Source organism: Microcaecilia unicolor, chromosome 5, assembly GCF_901765095.1.
Source record: "Microcaecilia unicolor chromosome 5, aMicUni1.1, whole genome shotgun sequence".
NCBI lineage: Eukaryota > Metazoa > Chordata > Amphibia > Gymnophiona > Siphonopidae > Microcaecilia > Microcaecilia unicolor.
In genome coordinates, this window is record NC_044035.1 from 105,035,163 (window position 1) to 105,056,706 (window position 21,544).

General features: G+C 43.2%; 1 protein-coding gene across 1 annotated transcript in view; it reads right to left on the reverse strand.

Annotated features, from left to right (window-relative positions):
* TSPAN15 (tetraspanin 15) overlaps positions 1-12,348 on the reverse strand; it is a 71,842-nt gene extending 59,494 nt beyond the window's left edge. Inside the window, exons 1-3 of the mRNA XM_030203148.1 lie at positions 11,730-12,348; positions 6,379-6,564; positions 2,644-2,718 (exon numbers count right to left, since the gene is read on the reverse strand). Of these exons, the coding sequence (XP_030059008.1) occupies positions 2,644-2,718; positions 6,379-6,564; positions 11,730-11,822 (354 nt within the window). The 5' untranslated portion in view covers positions 11,823-12,348. The remainder of the gene's footprint in view (positions 1-2,643; positions 2,719-6,378; positions 6,565-11,729) is intronic.
* Positions 12,349-21,544: the final 9,196 nt, after the last annotated feature.

Below are 21,544 nucleotides of genomic sequence, written 5' to 3' on the forward strand. Positions count from 1 at the left end.
TAAGACACGTTATAGGCGCGTTAGCATTTTTAGCGCATACTAACTGTGTAGATGGCCTATGGGTGTCTACACAGTTGGTGTGATCTACTTTTTAGAATGCACTAAAAACACTGACACACCTTAGTAAACAGGGCCATGATTTGTTACTATGTTAAATATCACTGATGCTTTCAAGTCACTTTAAAACAACATATCCCAATTGAACACAACCCTCTGCAGAAAAGCTAAGGATTAAACAGGCAGACAAATATAACTACTCTCATTCTTTCACAGTAAGTTGCTCCAAAATTGAGGCAAATTTATAGAAAACTAGTAAAAAAAGGCCTGTTTCTGACACAATGAAACGGGCGCTAGCAAGGTTTTCCTTGGAGTGTGTATGTTTGAGAGAGAGAGTGTGTGTGTCATAGAGAGAATGAGAGACAGAGACAGAGACAGCGTGTGTGTGTGTGTGTGTGTTTGTGTGAGAGACAGAGAGATAGAGTGTGACAGACAGGGAGTGTGTCAGAGAGAGTGTATGTGAGAGACAGTGAGTGAGTGTGAGCCCCCACCCCCACCCCCACCAGCCCCCACCCCCACCTCTCTAGTCTCAGGACCCCCTCCCCACCTCCCTCTCCCCTGCCTCCAGCCATCCATGTCCAGCGACCCTCCTCTCCCCCTGCCCCTCTGCAGCTACCCATGTCCAGTGACCCTCCCCTCCCCATCAAACCCCCTTGCCACCCGCAGCTGCCAGTGGTAACGCTGTCCGGCCGCTGCTGCTTCTCCTGTTGAGCCGCAGCGGCCACTACAAAAAGGAAAGAAGCAATAAATGTTTTTAAACCCAGCCCAAATCATTCGCAAATGCCCGAGTCTTAAAACGCAGTCTCTGCAGCTGCTCCTCCTCTCGCCTGCCACATCACTGCGCTCCTCCGGGGTCTTACTCCAGGGGCAGTGACGTGGAGGCGACAGGAGGAGCGGCTGCAGAGACTGCGTTTTAAGACTCGGGCATTTTGTGAATGATTTGGGCTAGGTTTAAAAACATTTATCGATTCTTTTCTTTTTGTAGCGGCCGCTGCTGCTCAACAGGAGAAGCACCAATGGCCGGACAGCGTTACTACTGGCATCTGCGGGTGGCGAGGGGGTTTGATGCACCGGAGGGGGGGGGGGGTTCTGTGGTGTCGAAGTTGCAAGGAGCGGCGCAGACAGCTGATTCCCAGGCAGGGGGAGGAGTAGGGGAAAAGTGATGTCATCCTGGCTACGGAGCCTAGCTCAGCAACTCCAGGAGCCACGGACACAGGCAGTCCCACATTAGAACGTTGGTGGTGAGAATTATTATATAGGATTTGGACTGTTTGCCACATTAAGGGGCCCTTTTACTAAGTCACCTAGGCGCCTATGCGCGCCAATCGCACGCCAAATTGGAGTTACCATCCGGTTAACACTTGGCCCTTGTGGTAATTTCAATTTTGGCGCATGTCTGCTACGCACGTCTGAAAAATATTACGCGCGCCAAGTGGCATTTGATGCATGTAGGTCATTACCGCCCAGATTCTTTACCATTAGGTCAATGGCTGGCGGTAAGGTCTCAGACCCAAAATGGTCACACAGCAATTTTGATTTTGCCGCACGTCCATTTTCGGCAAAAAAAAAAGGTCTTTTTTTTACAGGCGCGCTAAAACATGGATCAGCACACACCCAAAACCCGCGCCTACACTACCGCAAGCCATTTTTCAGCGAGCTTTTGTAAAAGGACCCCTACATTTGCATTCAGTGAAACTTGGATAAACGACTGGGTGAGGGAATCTGTGGAAAGGAGGGTTTGGTACTTTCTATGCACATCTACAATACCCAAAGTAAGAGAAATTGCTACTGGGTAGATTGGATGGCCTGTATTGGACTTTTTCAGCCATTATTTACTATAACATGATTCTAGCTGAGAACAAACAAGCACCACAGCTTCTTTTAGTTAACACACAAAAATGCTGACGCCATTAGCCAGCCTTTGAATTTTTATGACTTTTGACGCGCTGGCTCCTGACAATTTTAACAAAACCCAGTGCCAAGTAAAATTGAGAAGCACGAGGTACCACAGACACAGTGACCTTACAATCATATCAGTCCCGTATGAACATCAGCGGGCAAGAGCGTTCATCAGAGAATACTGGCATCAAGAGGGACTGAGAACAGGCTCGTGAAGTGCATAAGTCATTTGCCGTTTTTTCAGTTTATACGCTGGATGGTTAATTTTATGACAGAATGCCAGGATTTGATAAGGTATAAGCTTAAGGAGACTGCAAAGGGCTTCACAGATTGGATATTTTTGCGATCTGGACATTTTGCTTGATATTTTAGACATTTCAGTTTGTACACTAGATAAAAAAAAAGTTGTGCACAGGCTTTTTGAGATTTTTTTAAGGGATCTGAACACTTTATTTTATAAAGTTTCATTTTAAGTCACTAACGAGCTACTTGGGTTGCACTATTTACAGGGATCCAATGATACTTCATATAGCCAAGGTTGCTCTGGGTCTAAAGTTCCCTTTGATTATTTAAATTTATATCATTAGACGATACTTGATTCTGGAAAGCAGCTTACTAAATTACAGTAAGGGTTTGCACCTACTGCACACCTAAATGAACACAAAACATATGAAATGGTTTCCTTACCTGATGTCTGAAGACCAAGGCCAAAATTCCACCTGTTAATTCAAGTATGAGACAAATGCCAAGCGTGTACATAAACTGAAAAAACATGAGCAAAAAGTGTGATTAAACCAAAGCATGTCACTTATAATGTAGTAATCAAGGTCCGTTTCCCACTTACTTGTAAGGGTAATTAATCACATGAATTATGCTTCTAAAAATCAAGGTACTTAACTATTGCAAAACTCTATTTTAACTGTAGTAATGAAGATCATTATTTTAAATGAATGGCTTCCAATGATGACTCTTGTTAAATAATTAGATACTTATGGAGCAGAATTTTAGAGAAGACAACCAGCTCAGAATATGGACATCCAAGTTTCTGCATCAGATACAGATGTCCATTTCTCATGTGTTTTAGAACAGGATCTGCTGACAAACAGCCTAAAATACATGAGAAATGGTTGTCTTGAGTGCTGGCTACGTCCAGCATGAACACCCTTTTTATAAAATGAAATGTCCAAACTAAGCGAGGAACATAGACGACTGTGTGTCAGAACAGGAATGTCCACGTTATAAAATGAATTCACAACATATCAAAATACTCCCTATTAAAACACTCTTTATATAAATGGACTGTCAGAAGGTGAGTTCAGGAACACTCTTCTTTGACTGAACAAATCACCTGGGAGGTTACCTGGAGGCAACTCTTTTCAAACAGATTTTTGAGATAAATGCTTTGCCAGTATTTAAATATGTGTAAATGTATTTTTGGACAGTAGCGCTACAAAGTTAAGGTGCTATTGCCCCATTAATGGACCTATGAGGAGTTTGGTAATTGTTCAGTTAAAGAAGTGTTCCTGAACTCACCTTCTATGGTCCATTTCTATAAAGAGTGTTTTAATAGGGAGTATTTTGATATGTTGTAAACTGATTTTATGCCTATTTGAATCATCATATTATAAAATGGCCACACAGACATCCACGTGGAAGAAAAGTCTAATAGTTAGGGCAACCAGCTCAGAAACAGAACCACTGTAGCTCTTGTACATTTCATTTCTTTTTTAAATTGTGAGCCCTCCAGGGACACAGATAATACCTATTGTGACTTCCGTTACTCCCTCCAGTGGAGAACTGCTCAATTGAAACACCTTTCTGTAACCTGGATGTGCCAAGTACCAGGTTTAAATATGGATGTCCATCTTTTTGGGCATGGACCTCCCTTTCCCTTCTGCAATTGGAGTTGAATGTCCATCTTTAGGCCCCTCCCCCTCCCTACTCCCACCCAAAACATGTTCATACCATGCCCCCTTGCCATATTGACATACTGCAGTTTTAGACAGCCATATCCTGGCTTTATAAAATTGGGATTTGGACATCCATACAATACTGACATCTAAATGGTTGTCTAAGTATTTATAATTGGCTCTTTGGTGCCAAGTTTCTTCTAACTACTACAAAAAGGTTTGACCTTCACATTTGAAAAATTGGCTGTTCCAAATATAGAGAGTCTAGCGGTAACCTCACCTGAATGGGTTTTCCCACAATGGGTTAAGTTACATAACATCCAGTACTCCTAGAAGATTTCTGCTTCTGTGGGTGACTTAAGGGTTAGGATGTATTCAAACTTCACTATAATTTCAATTCTGTTACGTTGCACTTGGAAGCAAATTGCTTTTTGGTAGATACCAAAACCTTGTTTTTCTGCCTCTATTCACCTATTAATTTCAGTTGAGCCCTCTATATCACTTCTACCCTCAGAAATAAGACAGCCATTTTACAAAGGAACACGTTCAACAAAAGAGTGCTATCACTCAGGTGTTTTGAATGTATAAAACAAATAGGAGGAAATATTTGTTCACTCAACGAATAGTTAAGCTCTTGAACTCTACTGGAAGATCTAGTAACAACAGTTAGAGTATCTGGGTTTAAAAAAGGGTTGGACAAGTTCCTGGAGGAAAAGTCCATTTTCTGCTATTGAGATAGACATGGGGAAGCCACTACTTGCCCTGGGATTGGTACCATGGAATGTTGCTACTATTTTGGTTTCTGCCAGGTACTTGTGAGCTGGATTGGCCACTGTTGGAAATAGGATACTGAGCTAGATGGACCATTGGTCTGACCCAGTATGGCTATTCTTATGTAAGTGCTTGAAGGGGTGAGTTCCAAAGCAGTTAAGTACATGTGTTTCAAAAATAAGCTCATACTGAAAACAGAAAACAGAATGCCTTGATAGATAGCCTTAGGATGGGTGAAATTTGCATTATAAGGCATTCAGTGAAAATAAAAACAGCTTTTCATATTTAACAGATTTTGGAACTCACATCTACAATTGACCCCACATCACTTTTCCAAACCCCAGGTCCAAAAGAGTATTAAGCTGACACAGGAGCTTTGGAGCAGGTGGAAATGCCATTGTCTAGATTTAAAATACAACTCAGGACCATCCAAACCATGCCCAGAACACACTTCTTTGAAAACTGTATGTAAGTAGAGGCTTTTCTAAGATTGCTACTTAGAAGTATTGGGCAATTTACCCCCTATAAACTGTAAACCAGCTATTTATATACGCAACCCTTCTCAAATAATCTAAAAAGAATTATCTATCTACATATTTGTTTTGTTTTTTTACAGCCCAGAGAATCACAGATGTGGATCTGTATGTCTGAAGATGATTTTTAATGGATCATAGCGCAACATTTCAAAGATATTCCAATGATGATGATCCAGAAGTTATTCCAGAGAATGACGACTAAGCTGAACCTGAAAATCACATTTCCCATGAAAATTCATCCAGCAACCCAGATTCCAAATACTTCAGTGGTATGGGAAAAACAGGAACATTTCATGGCCAGCATAGTAGAGTCAGAGCTACAGCTTCACAGTCCAAGGAGCCACAGTCATTATGAGAGGTAGAAATGGCAGGTAGTGACAAACATATAAATATAACTCGCAAGGTAAATGGCAAAAGAAAACTCTCAAAAGAACGCAACAACTATAACTCTGTGAGGTGCATTCATATTGTTTGAAAGGGTAAGGGAAAAAGCTTCTGATTCAAGCCCAACCTCCAACCCAATAGTTATAGGTTAATAACAAGGGTGGAGTTTTTATGTATGTAAATGTTGGGTATATTTTTTGTCATAGGAAAAAAACCCTTTGATATACATAAATGCTATCTCCACAGAATATATGAGGGATCCAAATAAAACATGAAAGAATCAAATCCAAACTTAGCTTTCAAGTGCGAGTGCAGGGAAATGTGCGAGTCATTGGTTCAGCGCGCCGACTCTGGCCATAGTTTCGCTAGAGAAGTGCTATATCAAGGCATGAGTAACCAGAAGTAATCACTCACGAACAACCTTCCTGCTCGCTACTACTACTACTACTACTACTAATCATTTTATAGCACTATTAGACATATGCAGCGCTGTACACATTATATGCAGGTACTTTGTCCCTAGAGGGCTCACAATCAAAGTTTTTGTACCTGGGGCAATGGAGGGTTAAGTGACTTGCCCAAGGTCACAAGGAGCTGCAGTGGGAATTGAACCCAGGTTGCCAGAATCAAAGCCTGCTACACTAACCATTAGGCCACCCCTCCAGCTTATGTGCTGTGTATGTCTACTGCTGTAGAAATGATTAATAACAGTAGTAGCTGTAGTTAGATCCAACTGAAATGTTATGATCCGAGTTTGCCTTTATTCTGTTGCATCCTTGCCCCATCGCCCTCATATAAAAATAAAAGCAAAACATGCTTACCACTTTAAGAAGTGTTAAATTGTCTCTGAGGGAAGCCAACACTCCAATAAAGGATACAACAAACATTACGATGCCCAACAATATTAAAATAATTGCTGGGGCTAGGAAAGCATCTTGGAGGGTCCTATATTTCTGTCGTTCAACTTCCGCATAAATGCCGACAGCAAGCATAAATGATCCTATCAACTGCAAGAAGAGCAAAGTCAGTCACAAAGAGACCAATTTTATATACAGCATAGAGATCAGAACTGAGACAGCCAGGTCAGAATGTGCTCTGTTCTGTAGGTATTTTAGAAAAAGGATCTGCTGATGCAGAATCTTTTCTAAGATACCACAGGGGTATGCATATATTTACCATCATGTGAAGCGGGACCAGCCATTATACAAATATACATGTTGAAAACAAATTAATGGCACAGATAGCTTCCATGGGAAGATGCCAGTACTTACACACAGAAGTTGAAATTTCACGGCTCATTTGTATGTGCCAATACTTCCACGTATAGCTGCTGAATGTAGAAATCAGAATTCATAGATTCAGGATCAGGTACGTACAATTCTGGTGCTATTTTAGAAAAGGATCTGCCAATACATAGCAGGAGCAGGCATTTTGCAAAGATATACACTGAAACCCTGCCCAGAGAAAACACAGCAATTTACATGTGCAAGTGACTGGGGTACAGCAGAGGAGTGGCCTACTGTGACAGCTGGTGCATGGGTCATTATTGTGCACAAGCTATCAAAACTGCTGATGAGGCTGCCCTTACCATTATCTCAAGAGGAGATGGTAAGTGCATTCATTGCTATTAGTAGTCCGGTAGTACAGCTACTGTCAGTGGAAGTTGTGGTGGTGCCCCCTCCAATATTCAAGACCTGATCCGACATTCCCCCAATCAGAACTCCCACCCCTCCAAGACAGCCCCCCCACATCCGTTACCCCTGAAATCCGATCCCCCACCTGACCCCTGCATGATCAGAACCCTCGCGACAAACACAGAAGAAAACTAGCCTCCGCACTTGAAAACCCAAAGAGCAAAGTCACAGTGAAGGAGATAAAAAAGATGATGCCAAATAAAACTTCTACTAGTCCAGTAGAAGTTTCTTTGGCATCATCTTTTTTGTCTCCTTCGCTTTGACTTTGGTCATTGGCTGATCAGAACCCTCACCTTCTGAGAAATCCCTTCACATCTGATCCCTCCCCCCAGCTCAAACCTTGCCCCAAAACACCAAACTCTGTACCCAGGCCTAAATCCCTCTCTCCCAGAGTCAGACCTTCCCCTCACCCCCAACCCCCCCTCCCAAAAGCTAAGGGTCCTTTGGTCCTGGGCAGGAACAGTCTATATGCTCCCACCTGAGCCTTGACTCGAGGTTCAAAATGGCCGTCATGATCCCTAGTGGTAGTTTCATGGTACTACTGCTTGGGGGCATCCTTGTATATAATGGGTTTATGTACTAAAAGGGCAATTCTATAACTGGGCACCAACACATACACACCCCATAAATGCATAAAAATACAGGGCAGTTAAGCGTACATTTACACATATAAATGCTAGCAGGGAGCTTAAGTTCTATTTTATAAAGGCATGAATAAGTGACATAACACGTAAATGCAAGGGGCATACACATGGGTGGGAAAATGGGCAGAGTTAACACTTATATGCATAACTTACAAAATACTGTAAGTTACGCATGTCCCTGCTGCATTTACGTGACTGCAGTTAAGCCATCTCTATGGCTAGTGTAACTGCAAGCAAGTAAATGTAAAGTGTGCCGTATGCTGTATTATGCTATTATTCTATAATGGTATCCGGGGGGGGGGGGGGGGGGGCTTAGATGCAATTATAGAATAAGCATTTAAATGGATGCACCCAGTTATGCAATTGTCTTTTAATCTTCTTTTCCCATAAACACTGCAGCCTTTCCTCATGTCAGAGCAGTTCCATCCCCTTCTTTGAACCTTTTCTAATTCTGCTGATCTTTTTTAAGATACAGCGACCAGAATTGCAAACAATACTCTTTGAAAAGAAGCTTGCCTTGGAGGCAAAAACATGTGGAGGGGCATTTTCATTATGACATCTAAGTCCTATTTTGGCTGTTTTGATAAAAACGCCCAAAAATCAAATGGCAAACATAGTGATTTTCGAACCAGAAACCATCTATCTTTGTTTCAAAAATCACTGTTTAGACGTTGTGTGCTTAGTGCATCTATATTTTGGTCTCGTTTTTGAAAAAAAAAAAACCGTCCAAGGGAAAAACAAGCCATTGGGATGTCTGGGGGCAAGGATTCTTAGTAGACTAGCCACAAAGACATCCCAGCAGAGGAGTGGAGCACCCTAGGGAGCACTGCAGTGGACTTCACACACCATAACCCCCTTATATAGTGTATAGTGAGCCCTCCATGAATAACAAAAAATATACTATACATTGTAATGTGAACTCATCCCACAATCCCAGATAATGGCTGTCAGAGGGCAAGGCAGACATTAAAAACTAGCAAAGTCAGAGCCCTGAGGGATACCACAAGATAAAGGTGTGAACGGAAGAAGATGACTGAAAGGTAATCTGAAACGAACGGCCATTAAGAAATGAGAAAAACCACTGTAGAACTGTGCTGACTGTGTCTACAGAGGCTAGTCTATCTAAGAAATGATGATGATTCACTAGATCGAAGGCAGCATCTAAATGTAGGGATACTGTAAGCACCAGAATCAAAGGAACTATGAAGGTCACTTAATAATGAAGCGATGATGGTCTCCGTGCTATACCCTGATCTAAAACCAGATTGATGTGGATGAAGGACAAAACACTTCTTGATGAATTGGGAAAGTTATCAGTTTCTCAAGAATTTTGAATACATAAGTGAGATTAGATATGGGTCCACAGTTGAGACAAGTGGAGAGGTCTGACGAAAGCAGGCTTCCGCAAACCTGAGAAAGAGCTGGAAATGAGGCCAGTATTAATAATCTGTAAGAGAAATGGAAGTAAACCTAGGTACGGAATATTTATTCATTTATTGAGAACATTTATATCCCACATATTCCCAACATAGCAGGCTCTATGTGGCTAACAATATTTAAAGAAATAACATCTTACTAGTGCAAGGTTGGGACAGAGAATAAGGATCAACTTGGGGATGGGGGTGGGAACAACAGGGGACACAACGAGGGACGGCAGGAAGTTAAGTTACTGCGGAGTAAGTTATCACAGAGATATGTCTTGAGGAATTTCTTAAACAAAGCGTGGTCGGTAGTCTCTCTTAACGATGATGGTAGAGCATTCCAGTAACGAGGACTCACAAAGCAAAAAGAGGAGGCGAAGAGCAATTTGTATCTTAGATTCCTGCAGTTAGGATAGTGGAGATTGAGATAAGTGTGAGATGGCTTTATGGAATTTCTTGTAAGGAGATCAATCAGGCAGAACGTATAAACTGGAGCAACCCCGTAAACGATCTTGTGGGTGAGAGCACAGACTTTGAATTGGATACTCTCTTTTATCGGGAGCCAGTGGCGCTTCTCTCTTAGAGGTTTTGCTGCTTCAAACCTAGATTTACCAAATAGTAATCCCGCCGCCATGTTTTGCGCCGCCTGGAGTTTCTTAAGGGTGTGTTCTTTACATCCGGTGTAAATCCAATTGCAGGAGTCAAAATGGCTCAACACTAGAGAGTGGAGTAGAGTCTGGAAAAGGTCAAATGGAAGGAACTGCTTGATACGTTTTAGTGAGCGCATGGAGAGGAACATTCTTTTCATAATAGCTGATACCTGAAGGTCGAGGGACAGGTGGGAAGAAGAAAGAAAGGAAGAAGGGAAAGGATCCAAGGGTACATTATTTTCTTTAAGGAGGATTTTCATTGGCTCCAATATGTTACATGGCACAGTATTAGACACTGATCCTTTAAGGACAAAAGCAGTGTGATTGGATTGTCAGATACAGAGAATACAGTTCCAGGACACAGATACTTTTTTAAACATGAATTCATGTTGAAATTGATTATTTTGAAGATTGGATATAGATAAGTAATTTGTAATACTGAAAGATTTAAAGTAATTTGTATTACTGAAAGATTTAATGTGAGCTATCTATGAACTTAAAATGGATTTTAAGACATATAAATGGACTTATGCTGATACTGTATAGTGCAAGTATGTGTATTGAGAGTTTTGATGGCCCATGAAACAGAAGGAGGATAGTTCTAGATTAGGACTGTTTTAAAGTATTGATGGTGTTTTAGGGCCACTGATCATGGGAATTTCAATAGCTGAGAACAAAAGTCCTTTCCCCATAGACACAAACTTGAAACTTCTCCCACTACAGAGCACCTGGCCCTGTCAGAAAATCACTTACCTGTTTTTGCCTCCTTGCTTCCTATTTTAACATCTTTTCCCTAATACTTTAAGTTTCAACACTTTTCACTCATTTCAAAAAAGGAGTGGGCCGGTTAGCAAGCCATGTCATAAAAACCTTAAGTCTTCTCCTTAAGGAATAACCCTTTGTGTTGTAAACTATATTCATTTACCCATGGCCCAGTCTGTTCATGCAGTTCCTGATAAGGATCTGTCTACCTCCATCTAATTTATTTAAATCAATAGTGAAGGGTGCGCCTGAGAACTCAATCTAAGAACCTTGATAACACTAATATCCCTCATTAACTTCTATTCAGAAGGCAAGGAATTTAATTTTAAACTGTTGCTTGGATTATTTTGAAGTTTTTGTTGGTATTATTACTTTAATAGGAGTATGTGAGAAAACTTGTATGCTGTTCCAGTAAAATGTAGCAAACCATTTGACTTTCTTTAATTAGCAGAAGGGCGGACTTTTGCCTCTGCTAAAATTTTGGAGAACTTCAGGCTAAAATTTTGGACACACTCAGAAATGGAAACATCATCTGCCGGGGAAAGTACCAGTAGTGTGTTTGTTGTGCTAATCCACTCCAATTTACTGACATAAAGGTCACGAAACAAAATCAAACTAAAACCTTTTTGTTTAACTAACTTGATACATTCCTGGGCTAGCAACACGAGAAGATCAGAGGAAATGATAATGGGGGGAGGGGCAGGGGAGGAGCTCAAAGTTTTTCCCTGCCATAAGAAATAAATTAGGATCATCACTTAATAGTATGGTAAGAGGTAGGCTGTTTCATGGGAGAAACCACCCCATTAAAAATCTGTTGGATTAATAAACTCTAAGAAATATAGGATTCCATTTTACAGTAAATGTAATGCAGATTTTTGGCTCTAATCTGATAAAAAAACATTTTTATTACCGATTTTGCAAACAAGATCCTCTCAAGCACCGCTTCCTACAGCCCCAAACGTTCACCCACCCTGACTGTCAAAACACAGTTTCGTACTCACCCAGAAAACAGTGGAGTAAGCAATTAGCGTGAACTTTAAGCATAAATATGAAAACCGGGCGCAGTATCGGACTTGCTCACTGTCTGGAGACATTTTGGCGGTGTTGATCACTGATATATGTGGCTGCACTTCCTGCTTTCCACTACTACACCTGGGGTTTCCCAGTCAGTCCTGCACTGGAAAAATGAAAGGAGGCGGTGGCTCCGAAGCCTGGCCCAGCGTTATCTCTCTCCAGCCACCTGTTCTTGCCTATATAACCAATGTCCCTCTTCTTCTTATGGCTCGTTTAATCCTTCCTCCTTCTCTCTGTGCGTCGCTCCCGCCTGCAGGCAGTGGATACCCCTTATTACGAAGGCGATCCTTTTTCTCCTCCTGACCTGTCTGAATAGGGATGCAGCGTGCAAACGACTTCAGTTCCTTCTTTAGGAGATCGGAGCTGCCCTATAGTCGGGACTGGCCCGCTCCATTTCCCCTCTTCGTAGTAGGGGATCCCTGCCCGCTTGCAGAGTCCTTCCCCTGACACCGGCTCCCTGGCTGCACTGTGCCGAGGTTAGTGACATCATTATTGCGCCTTGAGAATATTTGTACAGCAGGGAACAGTTTCATTAACTTATCTTTCATATTCGTACTGAGGAGAATAGTTGCACACTTGTGGATTGATTACAAAGAGTTATGACTTTTAGCTGAAAGTGTAATAGTCAGGGTTTTAAAAGGATATGTCAAACTCAGGCGGGGCGGGGCGGATGGACGGACCTGCCCCAGGCCCAGCTGTGTCTCTCTGCAGCCCTGGTTCCATCCTTGTAATAATTCTTATGTCTGCCCCACCCATAGGCGTAGTTTGACGGTTTCATTTGGGGGGGGGGGGGGGGGGGCAAAGAATGGGCGGAGCATATTAGCATATCATTTGCATATATACATATGCAAATGAATATGCTAATATGGAGGAAGGAAATGAAATTTACAGGCAAAATATCACAGATGCACATTTCAAAAAGCTGACACATTTCAATTAATAAATTATGAATAAAATACTTTTATTTACCTTTGTTGTCTGATCATTTAGTTTTTCTATTCGCTTTGATCCCAGTGTCTTCTGTTTTATGCAGTGTCTTCTTTCCAGTAGGCTTCCCTCTGCTCCCCACCCTCCCAGTCCCATCCATCTCTTGCTCCTTCCCTCTGCTCCCCAACCCTCCCAGTTCCATCCATCTTCTGCTCCTTCCCTCTGCTGTGCCTGACCTCTCCCAATCCCATCCATCTCCTGGTCCATCCCTCTGCTCCCCACCCCTCGCAGTCCCATCCATCTCTTGCTCCTTCCCTCTGCTTCCCACCCCTCCCAGTCCCATTCATCTCCTGCTCCTTCCCTCTGCTTCCCACCCCTCCCAGTCCCATTCATCTCCTGCTCCTTCCCTCTGCTTCCCACCCCTCCCAGTCCCATCCATCTTCCCTCTGCTCCCCCCCCCCCGAGGTCCAAGATGGTGACTCCGTTTACCCCCTCTCTTCCTCCCTCCCTCCCTCCAGTGCAGGCAACAGTCTTCAGCTTTTTCAGCGTTCCTGGCAGCGGTAGCGATGTACACGCTGCCTTCGGTCTGCCCCGGAAGCCTTCTCTTCAAGTTCCTGTTCCCACCTATTCGGGAACAGGAACTTGAAGAGAAGGCTTCGGGGCAGAGCCAAAGGCAGCGTGTACAACGCTACCGCTGCCAGGAACGCTGGAAAAGACTGCTGCCTGCGCCGGAGGGAGGGAGGAAGAGAGAGCGGTAGACGGACACGCTCCTCTCCGTCCGCTTGGCTTCCCTGCCCTCTCTGTCTGCATCCCGCCCAAAAGGAAATGACGTCAGAGGAAGGCGGGACGCAGATAGAGAGGGCAGGGAAGCCAAGCGGATGGAGAGGAGCGCGTGCCTGCATGTGTTTTTTTTTTTTAAGCTAATGGCACGGCGGCGCCTCGCGTCGTTTGGGGGGGCATTGCCCCCCCCCCAGTCTACGCCTATGGCCCCACCCCTGACATACCCAGAGAATTTGGTGTTGTTAGGACACAAAATAAAAAGGGGGTCAGTATTTACCTGGTGACATTATTCCTGCATGTTCAGTGGTAGGAAATGGCACTGGGCACCAGCATTGACTCTCTGGGCTTATGTGGATGACTGTCTCTTATGCAGTTAAGTACAATATTCAGCACTTAACTGTGACACCACATAAAGTACATAAGCATCGCCATGCTGGGACAGACCAAGGGTCCATCGAGCCCAGCACCCTGTCACCGACAGCGGCCAAAAGAACAAGCAATTTGTCCCGCGCATCCTAGAAATACTGTATTCCCTCGTCCATTCAATAATATTCTATGGCTTTTTCCTCCAGGAAGCCGTCCAACCCTTTTTTAAAGTCCGCTAAGTTAACCGCCTTTTCCGGCAGCGAATTCCAGAGTTTAACTACGCGTTGAGTGAAGAAAAATTCTTTCCGATTCGTTTTAAATTTACCACACTGCAGCTTCATCACACGCCCCCTTGTCCTAGTATTTTTGGAAAGCGTAAACAGACTTTTATATAGGACTGACTTTAGTCTGATTTGGCCGCTTAACCTAGGCAGTTAAAAACTGACTCCAGCCACAGACTGCCCACAGAATAGCTGGCTTTCACTTTAGCAGTATAGGATGCTGTTCAGCAGCATTAACCAGTTAAGTGCTACTGAACATCAGTGGATAGCCCTGCGCTGTAGGAGCAGTTTCTGGCCAGTTAAATTGCTTTGAATATCAACCCCAAAGTTTAATAGGGGCCATCTAGCCCAGTAGCCCATCATGACCAGTGGGTGCTCAGAGGAAGGCCATAGGTTGCAAGTAGCAGGTACTCAGAGGCGTATGATCTGTTTCCATCATACTTTTCCAGCTTTAAACAATCGGGGTTTAGGAGTCCCCTGAACCTGGGTGACAGCTCTGGCTGTTATGTTCAACAGTAAAATATTCCTTACCAGTAAAAAGAGCAATATATTTTACTTTCAGTCCATATCAGTTTTCAGTAATAAAGATCAATGACTATGAATGTGTTTCTCTGGTCGACTAAGTCACACCGCACGAGTATGAGAAGCATAGTTAGAGTGTGATTTAGTCAACCAGAGAAACACATTCATTAGTCATTGATCTATATTACTGAAAGCTGATATGGACTGAAAGTGTTCTTCAGCATGGAATTATACTGTAGAAGTGTTTTTCTGAATCCATTTTCTTTAGCACTCCTTAGCAGGGCCGCTTTAACCATTAAGCAGGCGAGCTGGTTTCCTATGGTAGCTGCTTCTGGGAAGTGGCAAAGAACAGCTGCAGTCTAAAGAAAACAAGAAATCTTGGCAGCCTCACAAACTCAAAGAACCATTGGGGCATACTTTTACTAGCAGACAGGAAATTGACTTCATTATGATCGTGTGTGATTGTATATATATTCACAATCACACATGAAACAAAGTTTAATATTTAAAATTATGGTGGCCAACTATACGTTTTTTACATGATTGGTCTGGAATAGATTGTATTGAATATTGAAGTGATCATGATTATTGACTTTAATTATCAAAATCTTAGGAGAGTAAGGGTGAACCAGGGGTCTAAAAGTTATTGGAGAGTTGGGGGAGGGGGAAAGCAATGCTAAAGGTTTCATAATGAACTAGTACTTTTTCTCTTTATTTGGAAAGTTGACTCCTAGTAGTAGTACTGAGAGACTACCACTAGGTGTCATGGGTGAAATTTATGTCTCCCGGGCCAGATGGGACTGGAGCAGAGGGGGACCACTTCTCACCACATAAAGAGGGAATGGGGGGAATTGTGTTTCAAGAAGGGTATCAGATGGGGAGTGAGAAGATGATGCGAGGGGTTCTGATTGGGGGAGGAGGCTGATGCCAGGGGGAGCGTGAGAGGTGTTAGCTTTGTCATCTAGGTGCTACGTGTATGGGTTCGTGAGATAGCTGCTTTACATGAGTATATGCTGCCATGTATAGGTGTAGGTGGTAGCACACACACGTGCAAGATCCTGTGCTTTCCCCATATATATTTCCCGTATTTAAATTTGTAAAATTGATTCTCCTCTCACACATAGCTACTACCTAACCTAAATGTGCCTTACTGGCACCTACACATGTAGTCCTGGGGGTGGGGATATGCCTTTCTGAAGTGATAGTCAAATTCTACATGTGGTCACTTCCATGTATATTTTTGGGGATAGACGCACTTTCTGAAATGTGCCTGAATTTGTCATCATTGCACTAAGGCAGACTTCTGTCAACAGGGGACTGTGAATGCAGTTATCACCTCATCTCCAGCCCTGGCCAATACAAGGAGCTGAAGATCTGAGCTGGAAATGAAACCCAGATTCTTTCATGCAGCAGTGCACAGCATTGCCACCAGGCTATCTTGAAATATCTTATTTTGAAGCAACATTTTTCAAATTGTGATTTTCAGTTAAAATGGCCTTCTTATGTATGCTGTGCAAATGATGTAATAGAATCTTCTACCATGTGCCACAGAATCTACTCCTGAGCTACCATGGGTGACCAGAAGCTTTGAATGTAAGTAGTTCTTCCATATTCTCAGTCAAACAGCTTTCTCCATTCTAGATGGATAATATACATATTAAGGCTAATAATCAACCTTCCTGTGGAAGCTGCAGTTCCATCTAGGAATGTACACTAGGCATACATTTTCAGTTAGTTTAGGCGTTTTTCTGTTTATTCAAGATTGTTAAAACACTGCGGACTGTGAAATATTATTATTATTATTACATTTGTACCCCGCGCTTTCCCACACAATGCAGGCTCAATGCGGCTTACATAGTAATTTGAAATACAAAGTTAATAGAATTTTAATAAAATATTGCAGGAAGACCTTAGGAAATTGGAAGACTGGGCAACCAAATGGCAAATGAAATTTAATGTGGACAAATTCAAGGTGATGCACATTGGAAAGAATAATCCGAATCATAGTTACATGATGCTAGGGTCCACCTTGGGGGGTCAGCACTCAAGAAAAAGATCTAGGTGTCATTGTAGATAACCTGAAATCTTCTGCTCAGTGTGCAGCGGCAGTGGCCAAAGAAGCAAATGGTGCTAGGAATTATTAAGAAAGGGATGGGGAATAAGACCGAAAATACTATAATGCCTCTGTATTGCTCCATGGTGCAACTGCACCTTGAGTATTGCGTTCAGTTCTGGTTGCCGTATCTCAAAAAAGATATATTGGAATTAGAAAAGGTTCAAAGAAGAGCAACAAAAATGATAAAGGGGATGGAACTTCTCTCATATGAGGAAAGGCTAAAGAGGTTAGGGCTCTTTAGCTTGCAAAAGAGATGGCTGAGGGGGAAATATGATTGAGATTTACAAAATCCTGAGTGGTGTAGAACAAGTAGAAGTAAATCGATTTTTTTTTTTTTTTTTTTACTCGTTCCAAAAGTACAAAGACTAGGGGATGCTCAAGGAAGTTATGCGGAAATACTTTTAAAACAAATAGGAGGAAATATATTTTCACTCAACGAATAGTTAAGCTCTGGAACTCTTTGCCGGAGGATGTGGTAACAGCGGTTAGTGTATCTGGATTTAAAAAAGGTTTGGACAAGTTCCTGGAGGAAAAGTCCATAGATTGATAGCATGAAATGTTGCTAATAATTGGGTTTCTGCCAGGTACTTGTGACCTAGCTTGGCCACTGTTTTGGAAATGGGATACTGGGCTAAATAGATCATTGGTCTGAACCAGGATGACTATTCTTGTTCTTATTTTACATATTTGTTTTAATACCCATTAGAGCTTTCTAACCCACACTAATTGGAGTGGCCTAGTGGTTAGTGCAGCAGGCTTTGATCCTTATGAACTGGTGGTTTCTGGGCAAGTCACTTAATCCTCCATTACCCCAGGTACAAAATAAGTACCTGTATATAATATGCAAACCACATTGATTGTAACCACAGAAAGGCAGTATAACAAGTTCCATCCCCTTTTCTTTCCTAATGGACTTAATGCACCTTAATCTGTAGGCCAAAGTGTGTTAAATCAAGTGAGCATGCACTATCCTTAGTATCCCATGGGATGTGCAAGCTGATTTTCAATAGGCAAATTCTTTGTGTCATTTTCTTTTGAAAATACCGCAAGCATGCAATGGTGGGCACAATGTAGTCATATATCTTTGTCCTTGCAAGGGTGTAGGCAGGGCCAGGGCAAGGATAATTAGGCACCACCCTTGCAGGCTTATTTTTGAAAGAGAAGGGCACCCATCTTTCGACACAATTCGGGAGATGGGCGTCCTTCTCCCAGGGTCGCCCAAATCGGCATAATCAAAAGCCGATTTTGGGCGTCCTCAACTGCTTTCCGTCGCAGGGACAACCAAAGTTCACGGGGGCGTGTTGGAAGCGCAGCAAAGGTGGGACTGGGGTGTGCCTAACACATGGGCGTCCTCGACCAATAATGGAAAAAAGAAGGGCGTCCCTGACGAGCACTTGGGCGACTTTACTTGGTCCATTTTTTTCTTACGACCAAGCCTCAAAAAGGTGCCCGAACTGACCAGATGACCACCGGAGGGAATTGGGGATGACCTCCCCTTACTCCCCCAGTGGTCACTAACTCCCACCCTAAAAAAAAAACTTTTTAAATATTTTTTTGCCAGCTTCAAATGTCATACCCGGCTCCTGACAGCAGTATGCAGGTTATGATATGCAAAACTCTAGTGAACAATTTTGAAGAAAATGGTGCTTCTATTATGCTGTGGAGAAAAGACCTCAGAAACCGTAGGCAGCCTGCCTGAGGTTTTGAGCGTGATTACGAGTAAACGATTTTATCTGTAACACGCGCTCAGATTCTATCATTGGGCATAAAAACTCCACAAAGCAATAGAGTGTATTTTTACTCTTAATTATTGAAATAAGCCACTAATGTGGTTCTTCTGTAAATCAGTCAACAGCATCAAGGAGACTGGGGAGAGAGCCTGCTGTTAAACATTTACCAGCACACCACTGCATATAGTGCCATCCCCTCTCCAATTTGATCCACCTTATCATTGTGATATAATTTGTGCCCTGATAGCATCATGTCCCATTGGTTTTTCTCCTTCCACCAGGTCTCTGAAATGCCTGTTATATGTATCTCTTCATTTAGTGCTATATACTCCAACCCTTTCTAACTTTCATCTTATTTTTTTAGGCTTTTAGCATTTGAATACAGACATGTCAGTGTTTTTGTTGTTGTTGTTTGTATTGACAAGCTGCTAGTAGTTGACAGGGATAATTTGTAGCCTTTACTCTCCTGACTTCTTTTGCCGTTGTTGCAACCTCTCTATCAGAATGCCCTAACTTCCCTTTTTTTATACCTTACTCTGAACCATGGTCTCTGTGGAGGGGCATAATCAAAAGGGACGCCCAAGTTTTATTGAGGAAGTCCTCGCAAAACGTCCCGATGGAGGGGCGGGGAAACCAGTATTATCGAAAAAGATGGACATCTTTTCTTTCGATAATACGGTCAGTGACACCCAAATCTTGAAATTGTGGTTGTTCTTAGAGATGGTCGTCCCTAGACTTGGTCATTTCTGATTTTTGGCAATAATGGAAACCAAGGACGCCCATCTCATAAACGACCAAATGCAAGCCCTTTGGTCATGGGAGGAGCCAGCATTTGTAGTGCACTGGTCCCCCTGACATGCCAGGGCACCCTAGGGGGCACTGCAGTGGACTTCAGAAATTGCTCCCAGGTACATAGCTCCCTTACCTTGTGTGCTGAGCCTCCCAAAACCCACTCCCCACAACTGTACACCACTACCATAGCCCTTACGGGTGAAGGGGTCACCTAGATGTGGTACAGTGGGTTTCTGGTGGGTTTTGGAGGGCTCAATGTTTCCTCCACAAATGTAACAGGTAGGGGGGGATGGGCCTGGGTCTGCCTGCCTGAAGTGCACTGCACCCACTAAAACTGCTCCAGGGACCTGCATACTGCTGTCACGGACATGGGTATGACATCTGAGGCTGGCAAAAAATATTTTTAAAGATATTTTTTGAGGGTGGGAGGGGGTTAGTGACCACTGGGGGAGTAAGGGGAGGACATCCCCGATTCTCTCCGGTGGTCATCTGGTCAGTTTGGGCACCTTTTTGTGCCTTGGTCGTAAGAAGAACAGGACCAGGTAAAGTTGTCCAAGTGCTCGTCAGGGACGCCCTTTTTTTTCCATTATGGGTTGAGGATGTCCATGTGTTAGGCACGCCCAAGTCCCGCCTTCACTACTCCTCCGATATGCCCCCTTGAACTTTGGCCATCCCTGCGACGGAAAGCAGTTGAGGACATCCAAAATCGGCTTTCGATTATACCGATTTGGAAGACCCTGGGAGAAGGATGCCCATCTTCCGATTTGTGTTGAAAGATGGGCGTCCTCTTTTGAAAATGAGCCTGTTAGTGACCGTCAGCTTTGCCCCAGTCAACACATATGACCTCTGACCAACCGGGAGATAATCAAACATGTGATACTCTGCAAAAGACTGAATAGTCCCCCATCTCGCTGCTGGACTGCTGCCTGCATCGTAGTATTGGTGAATTGTTAGTTAAGGGATTCTTTGACTAAGCTGCATTAACCACCTAACATGGCATTATCAGCATTGTAGACAGTAGTGCAGGCCTGCGCTAAATCAGGGACCTTTGTGTAAAGCTGCCCACTGCCTGCAAAGGGAGTGGGCAGCTGGTGAAAGATGATCCAAAAAGATGCTTTTCAAGCCACCTTCTCCACACTTCCTAAACTCTCCCCTTACACCTACATCTTACCCCCCCCCCCCCCCAATACACCATCCCATACATCTCCAACATGACACATCCACCCACGCTTATACTTACCCAATAACTCCCCCACCTATGCCTCCAATACACAATATTCCATACTCCCAACATACAAACACCCCCTACACGCTTTCACCCAACACCTTATAAATCTTCACATCCACCTATATACCTTCTACATACCTGTATACACGTCCAACATTCACACACTCCCCAAAAGACTACTACTGCTTATTTCTATAGCGCTACTAGACGTACGCAGCGCTGTACGCTTGAACATGAAGAGACAGTCCCTGCGCGACAGAGCTTACAATCTAATTAGGACAGACAAACAGGACAAACAAGAGATACGGGAAGATTACAGTGAGGGTGATTAAAATAAGGGTTCTGAACAAGTGAATAAGGGTTAGGAGTTAAAAGCAGCATCAAAAAGGTGGGCTTTTAGCTTAGATTTGAAGATGGCCAGAGATGGAGCTTGACGTACCGGCTCAGGAAGTCTATTCGAGGCATATGGTGCAGCAAGATGAAAGGAACGGAGTCTGGAGTTAGTGATGGAGGAGAAGGGTGCAGATAAGAGAGATTTACCCAGTGAACGGAGTTCCAGGGGAAGAATGTAGGGAGAGATGAGAGTGGAGGTACTGAGGAGCTGCAGAGTGAATGCACTTATCAGTCAATAAGAGGAGTTTGAACTGTATGTGGAAACGGATAGGAAGTCAGTGAAGTGACTTGAGGAGAGGGCTAATATGAGCATAACGACACTGGCAGAATATTAGTCGTGCAGCAAAATTTTGAACAGATTGAAGAGGAGAGATGGCTAAGTGGGAGACCTGTGAGAAGCAAGTTGCAGTAGTTTAAGTGATAGGTGATAAGATTGTGGATGAGGGTTCTGGTAGTGTGCTCAGAAAGGAAAGAGCGAATTTTGGTGATATTATAGAGAAAGAAACGACAGGTTTTAGCAGTCTGCTGATTATGTGCAGTGGAGAGGGAGGAGTAGAAGATGACCCCAAGGTTACGAGCTGATGAGACAGGAAGGATGAGAGTGTTA